Below are 20,418 nucleotides of genomic sequence, written 5' to 3' on the forward strand. Positions count from 1 at the left end.
TCTTTTTTTCAATGGAGGAAGAAGTTTCTATTTGAAAGCATTTTACTCTCTTTCTCTCTGGCATTCTCTCTATCGCTGACAAGCACACACTCTTAATATTTTAGATATTGCTCACATTGACCCCAGTGAATTTCATGGGACAGAGGCCAATTCTTTCAGTTCGTTTCTGCTTTAGAAAGATCTGTGATCCTGCTGATGTTTATCAAAGGCTGTTGTTTCCTTAAGGAATTAAAAGACTGTCAAAATGCCTTCTTGCTGTTTTTGTGCTCTTTAACATTTTTGTTCACAAACAACTGCTTGCAAGAAATGCCCCAAAGAAACTGAAAATGCATGATCAGCAAACATTTAGCTTTTTCATCTTTCTGCTCCTTTGCTCAGTCTTTTCTCAGACCAGCTTCAATATTCTCTTTTGCTCCAGTGGGACTGTCTCTTTCATTGATCCCGTCACATAATTTGATCTCCACATTGAATTGCCTACTCAAAGCACCCCTTCATCCATCCCTAAAACCCTGCCGACTGACTCTTACCGACACCAAATCGCAGGGCTTATGTATTACTCAATCCTCAGCCTAAACGGGAGTCACCTGACATAGTTTCTAGTGAGACTTCATGAAACTTTAGCTTAAAAGGGTATTGTTCCCTAGACAGAGTTACTTTATTGTATTGATTCGGACGGTTGAAATGTTGTCTTATTGCAACCAGATTGGCTCCTCTGTCTTGCTGGATTTGTGTCTTGGGAGAGCATTAGGCGCACCAGGCTAGAAATTTATCCAAATCCAGCGCACTGTGAGGCTGACAGTAATCAATGGGCCAACATTAGAAATGTAATATCTATGCCATTATCATGGAAAGTTTTCTCTGTGGTGTGCATTACTCTTCAATCCCGCACGTGTATCCATCTCAACACGCTTGATGGATGAGTCTAGAATGACTATCTGACACACCATCTGAAATCTTTGAGACAGATTCCTGTAAACTTTAGCATCATATGAGAATGGATATAAAAAAACTCACTGCTCTTTTATTATTGATATTTTAGTTTTTTGTTTCCTTTTGCAAGAAAGAAACTCTGCAAGGAAATATAACAAATGTCCATTCAGTTGCATTTGGTGCTAATTCTAAGTTTTACATAGTAAGTCATCTGAATGTGTACACTCGCTTCTGATAAAAACTGTACTCATAAAATGTTTCTATAATATTTGTTTTAATTTCATTTATTTCATTTCATTTCAATATTTTGGTTTATATTTCTGTGGTGTCATGCTAGGTAGTAGGGCTGGACCAGAATATTCTAATATTCGTTTGGTGGGTTGGTATTCGATTTTCAATTTTGGGATTCGAATATTCGGTTTGCTTGTTTTTCGCACACCTGCCATCCCCCTTGAAACGGTTCTCATTCGCGCTTGAATATGTTTACACTATGAAATCTGGCAAAATACAATGCTCTGTTTTTTACAATGACCTTATAGCCTAGCCGTTTTAATAGGATGGACTGTTAACCCAGTCTTGTTATACTTAATAAATATATGTGCTTCTTCTTAGCCTAAGTGTTCCCTGCAACTGGAGTATATTCTCTGTTTAGAGCACATAACTGCATGAGCTTATATGGAAGAAGTGCATACCTGAGCTTGCATTTTGGGTTAAGCTGCGTTCGTTTGACATTGTGGAAAATAGAATAATAGAATCAAAATGTATCAGCCTTTTTACCCGTTAGGGATGTGAAGGTGAGAAGATTTTCCCTCACGTCACATTACAGTGCGGCTGTGCACATTTTACTTTCGGTTTAGAATTATTAAATGAAAAACACAACAACAAAAAAATTTGCGTTGAGACCAAATCTTCTGCTGTCATCTTGTCATTCTGCTCCTCAGTTCCGCGGTGGGCAAGTGATATTATGCCTGAACACTGGTAATACCGACTATCGCAGCAAGCCTATTACCCGTTATTATCAATCTAAATTAATTGAATCTAAATATAGGAGCTTGTTACTGGGACGTAACAGACCTGTGTGTTTTGTATCACTAGTGTAGTGTCCGTTCTCGGAGCATAAGCCCTGCCCGCGTGAGGTGCGCCACTTCTTGAGATTTCTGCCTTATTAGAGAGAAGAATTTGTTCAGACCCCTCCCTCCGAAGCTTCCAATATTTGGTGTTGATTACTACCGAGGCATCGAAGCTCAAAAATGTATATTTGGACCAGCCCTACTGGGTAGCAGAGATGGGCATAAATACATGGAAATGTATTTAAAATACAAATACAAAATACTGTGTGGAAAAATGTATTTAAATATAAATACAAAATACTGTGTGGAAATGTTTTTAAAAATACAAATACAGTATTTTGTATTTTGAAAATACACAAAATACATGTGAAATTGGCGATTCAGTGCAGGTATCCCTATCAGGATGAAATCTGTCTGGGCCTATTCATTAATATGTTTTGTTCTAACGTCACAACAAGTCACAATTTCAAGTTTACTGGGTTTAACTTAATTATTTGGTTTGGGTTTAAGAAGTGTACTAAAAAACTTAGAGAGATAGCTAAAGAGATAGCGGCAACTGTGTGCTGATTCCACCTCTTGGCCTTTAAGTCAAAAGTGTAGGCCTATTTGTCAGCATTCCACTCCGTCTCGGAGCGCGTGCGCAAAAAAACTGCCTGCCAACGTGCAAGAGTGAATTTGAATTTCCTTTCACGGCAGTTATGATAACACAAATCACATCACACCCAATAACTCATTCGCCCTTGCTTCTTTTTCCACTCCAACATTCCAATTATTCCTGCCCACTAAAAGCTGCACAGATATATTTGCTTACCCCGATAGGCCTATGTAAACGATTTAGAAAAAGTTCCATCGATTCACTATTTGTATCTGCTACGAATCTACGATATGTATTGTCATATGATATCACTCATCCCTAACATGCAGTAATGTTAATACTTCAAACACATTTGACAAGCTATCAACAAGTAGAATTGACCATGACATCCTTATTCCAGAAAAGTTGTGCATGAATGTGCATAAAAACAGCACCCTGATAAAGAGGTTGACTGGCTCAAAGTATTTTGAGTATTTTGAAAATACAAAAATACCCATCTTAAATGTATTTAAATACAAATTACATTTGATTTTTCCAAAGGCTTTAAAATACAAAATAGTATTTTGTATTTCAAATACGTATTTTAAATACATATATTTGAAATACTGCCCATCCCTGCTGGGTAGTAATATATAACAGACACAAACTGCCCATTGTGAATTAAAATGGCACTGAAATCCTCATATCTGTACATTAAACATCAAATATTATCTGATTGGCTGTTAGTGCGTCACGTAGCAGTTTCATGTTCAGTGTGAACAGACAATTTGTGGAATTGCTAGACTAGATATGGCAGTGATCATCAGGCTTCGTGTTTTTTGACGGTCAGTTCTGTAAACACATCCTCGCCTGTCTTCTGCTATGGCATGTTGTTTTAATAAACACAAGAATATTTTTGATTAGGGCACAATGTAATTAGAGCACTTGTGATGCTTTGGATTTCTTTATTGACCTGTCTGACTGTCTTTCTTTCTTTCGTCTGTTATAAGTGCACAGAGGCCATCAACCCATGTCATTTTCTTTTAAATGGGCAATTATAACTGCAGCTACGTGTGAGACAGCGAAGAGAGAAACAAAGACAAAAAGAGACAGAAAGAAGACAGACGCATGAAGGAAGGGCGGCGATAGACCCATGCATTTTTCAAAGACTATGATTAGACTTGCCAAAGACGCACTGAGGCAGGGGATCTGAGGGCACAGCATTGCTTGGGTGGCAAACCAAAAGAAAGCAATTTGTCATTGATGTTTCTGAGCAGATGATGCTGTTTGTGGGCTGAATCGAGAGTGTGCGCAACAGGTGGGGCTGATCCGTCAGAAAGCAGAACAAGAGAGCTGTTGATTACTGTTTGAGTCATGCCAATACGTATGCATATGAAGTGTATCTTTCAAATGGAAATTTTTGATGGGGAAAGGATGCACAACATCAGACTGGTAGTGTATGGTCTAGTGCGTTCCAGTTTTGCTGTTTTTGTGGGGGGTGATGTTTGGGAAGTTCCCATGAGGAGAAAAGATTTTACTGGAAGTCTGGTATAATACAATTAAAGATAACATGAAGTTCAAAAAACACACAATCTTTCCTATACTATACATTGCTGCAGCACCTCCTTTCACACTCTGCCTGAAACTCTCTGTTTTAGTTCCTGTCTCTTTAAAGCCGCCCTTCCAAAACGTCCAGTCTGTTCTGATTGTGACGCAGGTTGTGATTGGTCAACCAGTTAGAGCGTGTGTTGGAAATGTAACGTTCCTTACCAGAATCTGGTTTCAGCTTCCGAGGCGTCGCAAGCAGCTGTAAACAGCATTATGTCTAATTTAACGATGGTGTAGGTATTGGAAATCCACACAATGGGGAAAAAAAAGCAGCATCCTCATCCAAAGCTCCTCATAGGAGGCCCGATTTTTTGCCTCCACGACTACCCGGGCTGCAGTCCGCTTGGCCTGCCGGTACCGGTCAGCTGCCTCCGGAGTCCCACAAGCCATCCAGGCCCGATAGGACTCCTTCTTCAGCTTGACGGCATCCCTTACTTCCGGTGTCCACCACCGGGTTCGGGGATTGCCGCCTCGACAGGCACCGAAGACCTTGCGGCCGCAGCGACAATGGAGGTGGAGAACATGGTCCACTCGGACTCAATATCTCCAGACTCCCTCGGGATCCGGTCGAAGTTCTGCCGGAGGTGGGAGTTGAAGATCTCTCTGACAGGGGGCTCGGCCAAACATTCCCAACAGATCCTCACAGTACGTTTGGGTCTGCCGGGTCTGTCCAGCTTCCTCCCCCGCCATCGGATCCAACTCACCACCAGGTGGTGATCAGTTGACAGCTCCGCCCCTCTCTTCACCCGAGTGTCCAAGACATATGGCCGAAGGTCTGATGACATGACCACAAAGTCGATCATCGACCTCCGGCCTAAGGTGTCCTGGTGCCACGTGCACTGATGGACACCCTTATGCTTGAACATGGTGTTCGTTATGGACAAACCGTGGCTAGCGCAGAAATCCAATAACAGAACACCGCTCGGGTTCAGATCAGGGGGGCCATTCCTCCCAATCACGCCCCTCCAGGTGTCACTGTCACTGCCCACGTGGGCGTTGAAGTCCCCCAGTAGAACGACGGAGTCTCCAGTCGGAGCACTTTCCAGCACCCCTCCCAGAGACTCCATGAGGGCCGGGTACTCCGCACTGCCATTTGGGCCGTAGGCACAAACGACAGTGAGAGACCTATCCCCGACTCGAAGGCGCAGGGAAGCGACCCTCTCGTTCACCGGGGTGAACTCCAACACATGGCGGCTGAGCTGGGGGGCTATAAGCAAACCCACTCCAGCCCTCCGCCTCTCACCATGGGCAACTCCAGAGTGGTAGAGAGTCCAGCCTCTCTCGAGTAGTGTGGTTCCAGAGCCCAAGCTGTGCGTGGAGGTGAGCCCGACTATCTCTAGTCGGTACCTCTCGACCTCCCGCACAAGCTCAGGCTCCTTCCCCGCCAACGAGGTGACATTCCACGTCCCTAAAGCCAGATTCCGTGTCCAGAGATCGGGTCATCGGGGGCCTCGCCCTCGACTGCTGCCTGATTCACAATGCACCGGCCCCTTACGCTCCCTCCTGCAGGTGGTGAACCCACAGGAGGGCGGCCTCACGTCACTCCTTCGGGCTGAGCCCGGCCGAACCCCATGGGGGGAGGCCCGGCCACCAGGCGCTCGCATACGAGCTCCAACCCCGGGCCTGGCTCCAGGGTGGGGCCCCGGCTGCGCCATGCCGGGCGACGTCACGGTCCTTGGTGTGGTTGTGGTCATAAGGGTTTGTGAACTGTTCTTGGTCTGGCCCGTCACCAAGGACCTGTTTGCCTTGGGAGACCCTACCAGGGGCATATAGCCCCAGACAACATAGCTCCCAGGATCATTCGGGTACTCAAACCTCTCCACCATGATAAGGTGACAGTTCAAGGAGAGGATTTAAAATTTAAAAACATAAAAACATTTTATTGCTATTTAAAATGTTGTAGATGAGAATCGCTAAAGTTATTGAATATATTTTGAGACAAAGGTCTTGTTAAGGATTTTCAGTTTTGTTCAAATTAAATAAAGCAACAGTTTTTCAATAACGGAAGAATATGTAAAAGTATGGTATTTGGGGTAAAAGGCACCATATTTAACATGATAATAAACAGCTGGCTGACTTTTCCATCTGCTGACATGACATGGTTGGATTCAGACAGTAAATATCATATATTAAGTTGGGTGTCCACCTTAGAGATAATCACCATATTTATAATGAAAATGAATTTATAATGATTTAAAAAATATGATAATAATCATCATATAATACAAATATTTTTATTTGTTAGTACTGTAAAGCTTTTTTAAATTATTATGTGATCTCATTCAATGCTTTCAGAATCTTTACTTTAAAAAATGATTTCAGTATTTTTTTAATATATTTTTATATTAATATATATTAATATTTATTGAACAATAACAAATTATTGTATTTATCAAAATAAACATAGTACCATACTACTTTGTTAAAACGTTGCTAAAGAGATTTTTTTAATAAGTATTAACTTAGACATAATTAAAAAGCACATTTTCTAAGGGTGTGCCTTTAGCCTCATTTAGCCTACTATGATACAACTCATTTAGAATATTTATAGTATATTGCCTTTTTTAATTGTGTATACTATTAACATGGTCTTGATAACATATCATAAATATGAGGTATGGCAATTGATTATAATGGGAAATATACTTTATAGGAGTGTGACAAACTGTCTGCTAAATATTCAATATGACAATTTACCAGCTGGTTGGCTGGAGCTTTAAATCCATATTTGCAAAGTTGAATGGGTTTTAGCCTCCTTTTTTGAGTCCATTGGTCTTCTTTTTTGTGAAGTCATTGTTTTTAGTCTACAAAGTGTGTTGATAACAGCAAATGTGGTGTTATTTTGTATTAGATCAGAACAGGTACAATAATTTGATTAGACAATTAATTAACTTCCAAGAATGTGGATATTTTTCACAAGTTGTTAGCACTATTAGAAGACAGGAAGCAAAACACTACCGACAGAAATACAAAAACAAACTACTAAATTACTAATTCCGCGGTTAAACCACTGTCTGTAATGTGGATTGTAGTTTGTAATCTACCTGTTAATGGGACGACATTCTGGAACTGTCGTTGCCACAGAGAGCGGGCACTGCCACAGACTGTGAGCGATGCTGCAGAGTGAGTGGGAAAACACGGAGCGGAGTTAGTGGATTTTTAGCGGAACAGACCGCTTTTATGGGATTCTTCTGGGGGTGAGGGAGGGAAGTGGGGCAAGAGGGGCACCTCAGCCGATGAGGGCAGAGGGGCAGTGGTTCTAGCCACCGGGCCACCCCCCTGTGCACGGCCCTGAGAAGGCTTACATTATGCAAATGTGTAACACTGCACGATTAATCGTTAAAAGATTGCGGTCTTGATTCAAACACCCACACAATCTCATTCCTAAATGACAATGATTTGTCTGTGTCTATTAAACCTTTGACAAAATCACACCACAACGTTCAAATCTTTACTATTTCTCTCAGAAATGATGATCGTGTTGGTAAGTACTCTGTGTATCCTTAAATTCTTTTTTTACAACACCGGCAAAGATCATTTACACACTCATCTTTTTCTTCTAACGTTAGGCTACTTATTCCAGCGTGCGTGCAGGTACAGGGTTGCCAAGTTTTTACAACAAAACCCGCCCAATTGCTAACGTTCCTCAAAACTAGCCAAAAACAAGCCCAATAGCTTTCCAGGGGTGGTTCTCCGGGAAAAAGGGCATTTGGGGGGTAAAATATGTGTTATTTTGGCAGGGCTGGCAGCTAAAAATCGCATTCCTGGGTCTGTATATCACCTAATTGGGGTCGCTTTAACCCGCGGGCTTGGCAACACAGTGCAGTTGAGTTCTGTTGACATTTGACAACTAACGTTATGCGTCGCTCCGTTGCTCTGATTGGTTGTAGGTCTATCCAATTGAGGTCTTTCCTGGTTCGGTTGAAACACGCCCCATAATCACAGCCCAACGGAGCAGTATCAGACTCATATTCTGACTAGAATTGAGTATGACAACGTCAGGCTAGGGAGTTTATAGTTCGGATATAAACACTTATGTCCACGGAAGCTATCAAAATAGAGTAAATCACATTTTGAAAGTAGCATGGCGTTGTAGCAATAGCATTGAATGATTCATTCAAGAGATTTGTTCAAAACAACGGATTCATCCAGTAATGAAATGAGTGAATAATTGAGTGAATAATAATGAATTCGTCCAAACCTTTTTTTATTAAATAATTCATTTGGATTTATTTATTCATTCGGCAGCAATTAACATTTTGTGAGATCCTCTGGTAAATTACCTTATTTTGTTTAGTTGTCTGTTTATAATCGTGGGAGAATCGTGATCTCTGTGTAAAAGAAAAAAAATCATGATTCTCAATGTATCCAGAATCATGCAGCTCTACTGTAACATATTGACATAGCTAAGACAAGAAAATAATGGCAGAACTACAAACAAGGCATTTCAGGCAAGTGTTTGAATGATTTGAAATAGTTTAACATCCTTTGTGCTGTGTAACTTTGCAGACTTGTTGACAAACAGGTATATTACACAGTGAAGGAAAAAAAAATCATTATGTGCCTTTAAGATTTGAAAAATGCTATAACAGAGATTGTAAACATGCTAAATATCATTTTGTTACATAATGTGTGTAGTATTTGTTTCTGCCATGAATAAAAAAGTATTTATCTCACAATTCAGACTTTTTTCTCTGGTCTGGCTACATGGGTCTTTAGTCTAGTAGATATCCAATTTAGGGCTCTGTAAGATCACAATGTAAGATGACTACAAACCTTTTTGTCGAGTCCAGGTCAGTACAGTAGCATGTGTACAAAACCCGAAACTCATACTGTTTTTAATAAGAGCTTTTGATTTCCTGTGTGCATATCATAGATGCCAGTGCCCGGCTCAGTTTGAGGGACCCGAGTGCCAGCAGACAAAACACAGTTTCCATGGAAACGGCTATGCTTGGTTTTCCCCTATAAGGCCATGCTTCGAGAGCCACCTCTCACTGGAGTTCATCACAGAGGTGGCGGATGGCTTGCTGCTCTACAGTGGACCTCTCTCTCAGCTTCAGCCGTGGGAGCCGGAAGACTTCATGGCCATAGGTAACCTACACGCACCCTCACCGCAGGTCGAGAGGCGAGGGATGGGTATTGCAAATGTGCAGCGGCATTACAGCAGAACATTGCTTCAGTGTCTACATCATTCTTTCATATCCCAAGCTCAACCTCTGGCACATCTTCACTCATCTCCCATAGAGAGAGGAGAATAGAGAAAAAAAGGGTGATAATATGTTTATTTTAGACAGAAAGAGATGAAGAGACTCCTTTGCGTCTCTCCAGCAGGATTTAGTGTTTCTAATAAAAAAAGTTTTATTGCTGTAACATTTTCTTACTCAGGGGAGATCTGCTATCATCTAACAACCTAAACACAGAGAAAAAGAACAAAAACAGAGATAAAAATACCACATTATTTCTGTTTGTTTGCGTATGTTTGTCATAAATTCCGCAGCATTGCCTTGTGTGCAGCTGTAGTAGCTCATTAAGGGTTAACGAAAGCACTCATTATATCAGTAAAAGCTTATTTGTCATTCATCTGGGAGAATGATTACAATGGGGTATACATATTTAGAGCTTTAATGAACTCACAGATCTGCCTACGTGCCAAGCATACGTTCATATGAGAGCATTCTGCTCTTGATCAGTTCACTGATGTGTTGGCAAATCTGGATAAGTAACAGATAAGGCAGTGTGTGAGTGTAATCAGTGCAGGGTGAGATTCTGAACATATGGAGAGAACGAGAGAGGGATGGATGGCAGACAGCAGATCTGAGGTGAGAAAGAGAGAATGACAGGGAGCGAAAGATGAAGATTTAAGTGAAGTGTGCAACTTTGGAAAGGGTTTCAAGATGGCTTCTGCAACAAAGAGTGGTGAAGTGGTGGAGATCTGTCTGAGCTTCAGTTTCAGGTCAGTATCAGGGTGAGAGTGATAGTCAAATACTCCTTTTCCATCGAAATGGTGCTGTGCTTGTGTTGGAGCTGCTGCTTGCTGGCGAAGGATCTCTAAATAAGCTGTCATAACGGACTGATCCTATCGACTAGAAAGACGAATGATAACATATGTTACTACATAATCTGCCTACAAACATGCCACAACATGTTTTTTGGGTATTAGTTAAATATTAGATAATCCAAAAAATCTTGCATTAACGCACCCTCATATTGTTCCAAATCCATAAGACTTCAGTTCATCTTCACAACACAAATGGTTGAATGGACTTTTAATAGATTGACAAAAAGGAATTTTTGTTCAGAAGATGAATTAAAGTTGTATGGATTTGGAACGACATTAATAATAGTGTGAGTTAATAAGAATAAGGATGGGTCAGCTATCCCTTTATTGCACTAATGTTTTATGAACTAACAATGAATAGTACTTTTACAGAATTTATTTAGGTAGATAAATGTACATTTATACATAAATTAATTTAACATTTGTACACATGAACATTATTGTATTATGAACCATTATGAATTTGAAATATACTGTATATTATGTTTGTAACAATTAATGATGCTATAAAAATATATATTCAAATATAGAAACCACTTTATTTTAAGTGGAAAGATAAAGCAGCTGGAGCCACTGCAGCATACAAAATGACAATGATTTTGTTTGACACATTAAGTTGCTTTTGGTTTGAAGACTTATTGGTTCCTAGTTAGCGTGTTTTTAGGGGCACCTCATTCTGCTGTGGAAATGTACGTATTGGATTTAAACTGGGCACTGGCTCCAGAACCAGCACTAGACAAGGGGTGTGAGAGAGAGATTTGATAGGTCTAGTGAGGACATGCAGCAACCAGAAAGAGGAGAAATGGAAACAGAGAAAGAGTAGAGCGACAGCGAGGAAAGAGAGTCAGATTAAATAGATAAAAGAGGTTCAGATTTGAAGTAACTGCTGAGGAGTAACAGTAAGTGGCGCAGCTCAGACATGAATTAAACGGAGAAAGAAGTTCATGTCTGGGTTAGAGAGAGAAGAAGATGGTGTGTGAACAGGAAGGTGGAACGAAGAAAGAAAACGGGAGCGATGAATAATGATGAATGGCAGTGCGGAGGACAGCGGAACAAGTGTAGCCACAGTGTGAGTCTCCATGCATTACTCTCTCTCTCTCCAGTCCTCCTTGCCTTCACTCTATCAGACCTTATTACTTACTGCTGTTCTTCACTGTGGCCTATTAAACCTTTTCATTGGCCTGCTGCCTGCCAGTTTTACGCCTCTGCTCTTCTTATTAAAGACACTCATGACACTGATACTCTATAGTGTACACACACCCAGGGGCCTCCCACACATATCCCTGTGTGCAGCAGATGATACTGCTGTGTCTGTGTGAGTATTAGTACTTCTGAGTTATTTACAAATAGATTATGAATCTATTGGTGGGCTGGAAAGCAACTCACAACCTTTGCAACAAGTCCAAGGCCAAGAAGTTGCACTTGTTTGGCTTTAATTGGTTTGAGGTGAGCTAAGCATTGCTGCTGGTCAGTAAACCTTTCCAGCAAGCAGTTTAGCTGTAAGAATTTAGGCTTTAAATTAAAATTGACACGTTTCTTTCTTTTTATATTGACATTCCAATTCAATTTGTGAGTAATCGTGTATTTCACTTTTAAGCCATATGTATATTAAGGCACACGTATATTTGGGTGATTCACACATCAGTCAAAGGGCTTGAAGCACATTAATAAAACATTATAAAAACAAGCACTAAGCATGACCGCCACACGTGGCGTCTGTATTAAAGAGAGACAGTCTTTCTTCACCTCTAGCATGAATTACTTCTCCTAAACACACTTTTTCTCATTACAACCTGGATTCATTTTCTCTGGATGACATTTGACCTCCTCCTCAATTTATTTTCATTGATGGAAATGGGCACGGATACGTGCTTGAAGTCTTCATGTCACATGGGTCTTATTGGTGGTTACAGTCTCTTTTCAAGGTTAGACAAAGATTTGAGGGGTGAGCATGTCGAATCAATAGACAAATTAGACTGACAAATCTAATTTATTTGATTAAGGACACTTATTGAATGATAAGCAGTCTCACGATGTAATTTACCCATGACTGAAAAGACTTGTGGCTGTAGATGATGTACAGGGACATTGAGAATTATTATGATGCCTTTTGTGAATAGATGGCGTACTTGATTCATTTCTTAATCCTGTCAAGGATGTAAAGGTAATACATCCTGTAGAAATCATGTCATTCATTTATTATGCACTTCTATCCAAAGCGGTTTCTTATGTTGGTTTTCTACAGTATAGAGAAGCTTGACAATACCTAACATATATATAAACTATATTAAAATTGAATGAGGGCTATATGACCTTTTTGAATGATTCACTTTGGATTCAGTACATTTTTTTTTTCATCCAAAAGAAAGAAAGCACAGCAGTTTTCAGCATTTATAATAGAAATGTTTCTTGAGTAATGGCTTCTGAAAATTCATCTTTGAATTATACTGTATTTTTGATTAAATAAATGCAGTCTTTTTCTGCAAAAAACCATTGTAACATTTAAAACCTTTTAACAGTATTAATCAATATTTATCAGTATCTGGGCGAATCCATAAATAGGTAATATGAAATACTGTAGCCTATCAATTATCATAAGGTGAGTAATGTTTTAGCCTATTTTTATTATCAGCCAATGAAAATGCCCATTTTGAATATAATCATGTATTGCTGTGTTTTTATAAATGTTTTAGGAACTGTGAAGTGTTTATGAATGTGTTTGTGAGCTTTTACACACAAACACACACACACACGCTGTCTGGTCAGAGTGTCTGGCAGATGAAAGTGAGCACAGATATCCAGTTACACCCAGAGTGTGATGCGCACATTATGGTCAATTTGCAGAAACCTGCTTCACAGTGAACCCTCTCAGACTCATCATGCCACAGCAGCTCTCAAATATCCCTTTCAACTTACAGTATTTCAGCTCATTTCCTGAGCCGCTGATGTGAGGGCCACTGGGTTGGGTTTGCAGGGTCCATATGACATCGGCCCTCCTGCTCGTCCCTCAGGACCTGCAAAGAGAAGCCATTTCTTATGCTTAAAGTGGAAATGCATTTGGGGGATCTGAGGGGAGGAGGTCGTCCTCCCTTCATCTTCCCTCCTGCTGACAGAGGGATTAATGTGCAGTGATGTTGCAGGGAGACCAGTATGAATTAGGGATGAGGAGCAGAGAGCACAGACGACCCCCTGTGACTGCAGAGGGATTGTTTCTGAGAGCAAAAACATGTTGCAGCCTAATTACATATACAGATTGCGTTCCCTGTATATGACATTTACATATGTAACACTGAAAGTGCTGGCGAGTGGTCGAGATCAAACTGTGTGCCCCCTCACCCTGCTTTCTCTCTATCCCTTTCTCTCTCTTCCTGGTTTTCATCTGTATATTAAGGCCGTGAAACACCAAGCCGGTGATCGGTAATCAGCCAACATCGGGCCATTGTTGAGTGTCTGTTAGCTCAGTTTTTGCGGCGTGTTTCGGCACAAGTCAGGCCCTGTGGTAAAAGAGAGAACTCTGATTGGCTGTTCAGCTTTATAGCAAACCAGTGCAAGAGAAGAAAAGCGAAAGTGATGAAAGCGAACGAACAATGAAGTCAAGTGGGTGCACAGAGAAGGCGGTTCTAATTGTATGTCGTCTTACGACAATTGTATGTCGACTATTTCAATACTTTCTTCATTCCAATACGTCTGGAATGAAGAAAGTGATCAACATGATTCATATACAGTACATTAGGGGTAAAAGGTCTGCAGCCCTTATTTTTGTTTTCCATATTTGAATGATGACTATTAATTAACTAATAGGAATTGAGAAGGTTGACCGAAATGTTTGTCACTTTTTTCATTAAAGCAGTGATTTTATCTTGCAATTGATGTTTTTTCTACATTGTTAGAGTGTGCAGGCTTTTTTTAAGTATTTTCCTGTTGGAGTTTTTGGTCTACACCAAAAAAAGTGCGGTGACATTTTTTAAGGTGCGGTGAGTTCTTGGCTATCGACTATAGACTACTGCCACCTTGCTCTTATTATCAGTATTGCCTCTCACACAGGCGCAAAACCTAACTGCTAGTTGGCCGTTGGCTGTAGTCTTTACAGTATGTTTGAGCACAACTTTTTGGCCCAGACGCATGCGACGCAAGCCAACAACATAGTCAGCTTTCATTGCCACTAGTTCTTTGATGATAGTTTGGTGTGTCCCGGCCTTTAGAAACTTCTAATAGTCACATCCTCTTTCGGTCTGTCTTACAGAGACACCTTCATTACTTCCCCTCGTTTCAGTCCTTTCAAATCAATACCAACCCTAGACTTGTACTTTTTCCATCTCTCATTTTCACTCCTGTTGCCCTTCCTTTCTCAGTCCTGCTTCGTCTGCACTCCACCTTAAATGTCATGTCAGCCCGAGAAGACATGGTCTTGCTCTCAGTTGGCAGCGCTTCATGTCTGGGACAGGATTGGTGACAGCATCAGTGTAGGGGAGCAGTTCTCTGTTCTCAGGGGCTTCCCTCTAAAAAGGGCTTCTCAGCCCAGATTACAGCAGCACTGCTCCGCACCCAGCATGTTCACTGTTATCTACAGCTCAACACTCTGATACCATTGGGAGTTAGCCTGGAGACACCAGAGAAACCGGTTGTGAGAGAATTCAATGGAAACTGCCAAGATAGGAACAGTTTAAGAAACTCTGGGGAGTTTATATAGTTATTTAATTCAGCTGTGTGGCTCATTAGTTAATAAAGAATTGTTTGGGTTTATAATTCAATTTGGAAAATGTTTAAATATTACGACGAGCCGAGACAGAGGGTTATAACACTTTCCATGTAATTTTATTGTACACACAAACTACACAAAATAACGTGCACATTTTTAATTCCTGTTTTTGTACCTTGAATGAAATGGTGACAAGATAAATATTGTGAATATTTGAATTCGATTATCACAATAAATGTATTCCATTCAAAACGTTTTAAAGACAAGTAGATTTTAAAACTAATTTGAAGAATTGAAGAATTAAATGTGGGAATATTATAACAAAGTTTGAGAGAGAGCTTTAAACTAAATGAGGGGTTATCTAATTGTATCTGCACTAATGGGTTATATACAACAAAAAGTCCTGTTCAGTATGGAGCAATTATATTAAAAGTATTTCTGAGCCATTATTTCCATCATTGCTCTATTTGTCTCTAAGTATGTGCTAACCAAACTCCCCCTCAACTGCGAGAGTGAGACAAAGTCCCTCAGCACTCATGAGCCTCTTGAAGAGGTTAAACCAGGGGAGGATGAGGGAAGACATTCACTAGCTGAAACACTCTGTGCAAGAAATAATAGAAGAAATAGAGTGACAGCGAAAATAAGCACAGATGGACGACATAAATCAGCCAATTTTAATGACGGTGTGAGGGAATTAGCCAGGACAATCTGTCTGGAGAGTCAATCATTTGATTTGAGCTAATGAAGTGAGTACATGTGTTTTGAGAAGCACCTAGTGTTGCTTAGCTGAAGTTCATCTTATACAGTATCATCTCAAAGCTCAGCACTATGGGTGATCGGGCTTTCTGTTCTGCCGCTCCTCGGATTTGGAATGCCCTCCCCGACCATCTGAGGGCACCTCAAACTACTGAGACTTTTAAAAAAGGACTAAAAACATTTCTTTTTAGGAGAACTTATGACTTTTAACCATTCAATCTATTAGTATTTTATCCTTCTTAAATGATCTTAACTGTAGCACTTTGAGATTTGTTCCAAATGTAAAGTGCAGTACAAATAAAATTTATTATTATTATTATTATCTCACAGTATGAAGAAAACGCTGTGACCAACGTTCAGTTCAGTTCAAATTCAGTTTCACGATCAGCAGACTGTGAGTGCCTGACTGTGCGACATAGCCGAGCTGAGAGGAAGCCTGTGTTATTTACAGGAAAGAAAAGAGTGCATCAGTGGGAGAACTCAAGAGGATGACAAATAAGAAAACAGAGGGGGATTAGAGGACATCGGGAAAGCGGGTTGGTGAGACACATGACAGACAGACATGTCGGCCAAAATGGGCACGACGGGCTTATTTAACAGCAAAGATCCTGCTGATTAATGTGAAATTAGTTGATGGCGTTTCTGCCTGTATGCTCAAACTCTGTCAGAATATACAACGCTTAAGGGAGTCTTCCTGGCTTCATTAATTTTTAATTTGCCAATCGGTTAACTCAGACAAAAAGAAGAACTTTCCGTAATATGTTTTTCCTATTATGCCAGAGGGTAATATAATCGCAATTGCTGCAGGCTCTGCAGCGCATACTTGACCCTGTAATGTGAAACAAAGCGCAAGTTTATGTGATACAGTGGTTAATCCAAAGCCTGCTGCTAGTTGAGCTTATAAAACGCTTTTACTTGGTAGTTTTTAGGCAGTGTGTGTGTGTGTGTTCAAGGTTGAGTCTTTATAACATCCTTCACTCCTCTGTAGTTCTGTGTTCTTGTTTTAACCATCCACCTATGTTCTTCTCTCTGTCTATCTGTCTATGTTCTTCTCTCTCAGAGCTGATCGACGGCACCCCCACCCTGAAAATTAACCACGGCTCGGGTACATTGGTCCTGCAGTTGCCGGGCAACGTGAATGTAGCAGACAGACGGTGGCACAGACTGGACGTGAGGAGCAACAGCAAAGTAAGCATTCACCGTTTACATGCTACTAACTGCCGAGTTTAATCGAGCGGAGGCCCGTCTCTCCTCGGCAGCTTCTTCCAATAATACACCTCAGTACTTCTGTATAAGACGTCAAAGTCTTACTATCTCTTCTGAAACCATCTTCACAGTCCGAGAGGGACAGAGGAACTGTAGTCCCAGCTGTTGGCTGGGTTTACTTGATCCCAGACATTGTTTAGTGTGCTAGTTTGTATTGTATTCAGTGTTGCCAGAACTTCTTCAGATCCAAAGGCCTCTTTGTTGCTGCCAGTCTCTGTAGTAGTGCTAGCTTGTAGTTTTGCTGGGGTGGAATTTGCCTTAGGGTCAGTCTGAAATTGCTTGAAATTATAATGCTTATTGTTCAATACAAACAGGATTCGAGCATCCTGCTGGGTGTCAAGGGAACATTGCAGGTTGAAGCTTTTTAGCATCTTGACATGCTATGTGTTTAATAATACCATGCCTGAGGCTTAATCCTCCGTAGAGAGTGGAGAAAGAGTTGGAAGTGTGGCTTCTTCAAGTGTTAAAAAATGTTGATGAAGACATCTAAAGGCTGGAATACACTAGATGACTTCTGTCCCTATTTACAGTTTGGATGAGTCAACGCTAGTTGCAGAAAGTCAGAGCCAGTCTGTAGGTTTTAGTCAATCGAAGTTGACAGATTTCACAGAAAACGGTATTGTGTATAATGGTCACTGACTCAGATTTTATGCATTTGATATTTTTAGCTGGTTTTAGAACACGTTGTTTTCATTTGTCATGCATCTCCTAGCAACTGTGTGAGTTTGTTGTGTTCAGAACTGTCTAAAGTGGACTATCGAAATAAAGTGCTACTGGATGTTTTAATAGCTAGAAATATGTACCTAAAATGTATGTATCTTGTTGATAATTCATGACTTTTCCAAAGTCTTTTTTATACACAAAATATAAACTTGATCATATGACTCAAACATCATTCTTGAAAAATATTACATTAGTTCTGTTTAGGGTCTTAGAAAAAGACAAAACAAATTCTGACTGCTGTACATACTGTATCTCTTTTACCAATTTTTATTTATTTGCATTGTATTTTTCAGCAGTGTTTTTGCGGTGTCAAATTGAACCCAAACAGAAATAACATTAGCACGATTCTATGAAGTTTGTGATAAAACTTCAGGAATAATTATTCAATATATTAAATACATTTGAAGGGAAAATAAGGGTATTATTTAGAGGGGGAAAAAAAGTACATTATCGGTGCTGTATAAAAAACATTCAGTCTCAGAACATAGTGTTTAATATGCCGCCATTCAATTGTGGCATTTCATGGAAGTCAAATTCCAAAGTCAACATTTGTGTGTTAATAAAGGTTATTTTCCACACGTTTGTTCTCAGGAGGTCCGTTTTACACTTGACCGCTGTGCGGGAGCCACTATCATGGAGATGGAGGGAGTGGGCAGCTGGCTAACTACTGAAGACCACACTTCTTGTGAAGTTACTGGCATCACTCCGAACATGGACAAGTAAAACACTTCTCTTCCTTTATGTTTCACACCAACTTGAAAAAATTTAAATATCGCCCTGATTAACTATTAAAGTTAGAGTGCCAAATAAACCATTCCTCCACCTTGATAGCATGACACAAAGCACCAGTCAATGAAACAATCATTACCTTCTTCTTTCTCACTCTACATATGAGCCTCATGCCAATTATGAACTCGATAATGCCTTGAAATATTTATAGTCACACAAAGGTCTCAATCCAAAAGGTCAAATGAATTATCACAGTTAATCTATAGAGGAAAATGACCTCTCTTTAACACACAGCACATTAGTGGCCAGGGTCATTCTACCTTCTGATGTGCTTTCAGGCATCTGAATGTGACACAGGTGCTTCAGCTAGGAGGAGTGAATGAGAACCTGCCGTATATTTACCCACAACTCCAACACAAGCACTTCACTGGCTGTATCCGAAACCTTATCATGGACAGCAAGGTGAGGTTTTCTTGAAAGTTTTTTTTTTTTTTTTTTTTTTTTGAGAGAGAGAGGCAAATGAAAGAGAATTTTACTTGCTCAACCGTTAAAGTATCCTGATTAAAATGTTAATTCAAAAAATGTATTGGGAAGCACCAAAAAATGTTTGAGCAAGAATGAGTCTGATCTGAATTTAATACATTAATTGTAATATAATATAATATAATATAATGTAATGTAATAATATAATATAATATAATATAATATAATATAATATAATATAATAATTTCAGCAAGGAAAAATAGTTCAAAAAACAAAGCCATGGCAGAAAAGTTGCCATCTCTTTTATTACTGAATGATTCAGCGTTTTTGAACGCACAGGGGAGTCCCATTCATAAAGACAGTGGGTGCTTTTCTATTAGAAGTCAAGTTGTCACCTTCATTTATATGGTGTTTTACAATATAGATTGTATCATGCAGCTTTACAGTGATAATAGGAAATTAACGGAAGAGGGGTTGTTTTGGCTGTACACCAGCTCTAGAAAAAATTGTCCAGCTAAAGTATGTTTTTGATTGATTAATTTCTGTTGTAAAATATCATCAGTTATTTACTTTGGGGCCACTTACTTACACGACTCTATTTTCAACCAAAATAGAAAACTCTCAGTGCATTCGGCCCGCTCATCCGCATGGCAACAACGCCCAGGGGCTAGAGAATGCAAACTTCAAAAAACCTGAATCTGTGAAAATGTTGACGCATACACTTAAGCATTACATGTTTAGTCTATAGGCAAAATCATTTGAATACATATGTGCGCAGGTGTTTTCTTTACAAAATAACAGACAAATTACTTGTCTGGCATGCGTAATACATCGCTTTTAGTCGTTTCCGATAATTTTTATAACATTTTCATCTGTACAGAGGGAAAGTGATGTGAATGAGGCCTTCACAGGGGAGACAGTCTCTGCTGACACTTCAAGACTGTATTGTGGTCGTTTCTAGGCGCAGGTCCACCATCTAATCTGGACATGGCAGACTACTGTAAACCTCGGGATAAACAGAGAGACTAATATTAGTGTAGATACCATTCTTCTGATGATGTAACGAGTGCATCAGGTGTTATGGGAAGTGTTCTCAGTTCCAGGCTGACCTAGTTAATGTAGACTAACAATCATTTAACTGATTTGAATAGAAATTGATCATGTTCTATGTGTATGCCAGGTTAAAGAGATGCGTTCTTAGTCTAGACCAGGGGTGTCCAATCGTGATCCTGGAGGGCCACTGTCCTGCAGAGTTTAGCTTCAACCCCAATTAAACACACCTGTACTAGCTAATCAAGGTCTTATTAGGCATACAAGAAACTCCCAGACAGGTGTGTTGAGGCAAGTTGGAGCTAATCTCTGCAGGACAGTGGCCCTCCAGGACCGACTTTGGACACCCCTGGTCTAGACAGACAGACAGACAGAGTGTGTCTGCTTCCTGAGCAATGCTACTGTTCCAGAGTTTAGGTGCTAAATAGGAAAAGGATCTACCGCCTGCAGTTGATTTTGATATTCTAGGTA

At 40.2% G+C, this 20,418-nt stretch overlaps 1 protein-coding gene across 1 annotated transcript in view; it reads left to right on the forward strand.

Annotated features, from left to right (window-relative positions):
• Positions 1-20,418, forward strand: part of LOC307122743 (neural-cadherin) — a 337,292-nt gene that overhangs the window by 288,779 nt on the left and 28,095 nt on the right. The window contains exons 23-26 of the mRNA XM_079810925.1: positions 9,059-9,273; positions 16,756-16,883; positions 18,276-18,403; positions 18,752-18,875. Coding sequence (XP_079667051.1) covers positions 9,059-9,273; positions 16,756-16,883; positions 18,276-18,403; positions 18,752-18,875 — 595 coding nt within the window. The remainder of the gene's footprint in view (positions 1-9,058; positions 9,274-16,755; positions 16,884-18,275; positions 18,404-18,751; positions 18,876-20,418) is intronic.

Source organism: Gobio gobio (genome assembly GCF_949357685.1).
Source record: "Gobio gobio genome assembly, chromosome: 2".
In the NCBI taxonomy this organism is placed as follows: domain Eukaryota; kingdom Metazoa; phylum Chordata; class Actinopteri; order Cypriniformes; family Gobionidae; genus Gobio; species Gobio gobio.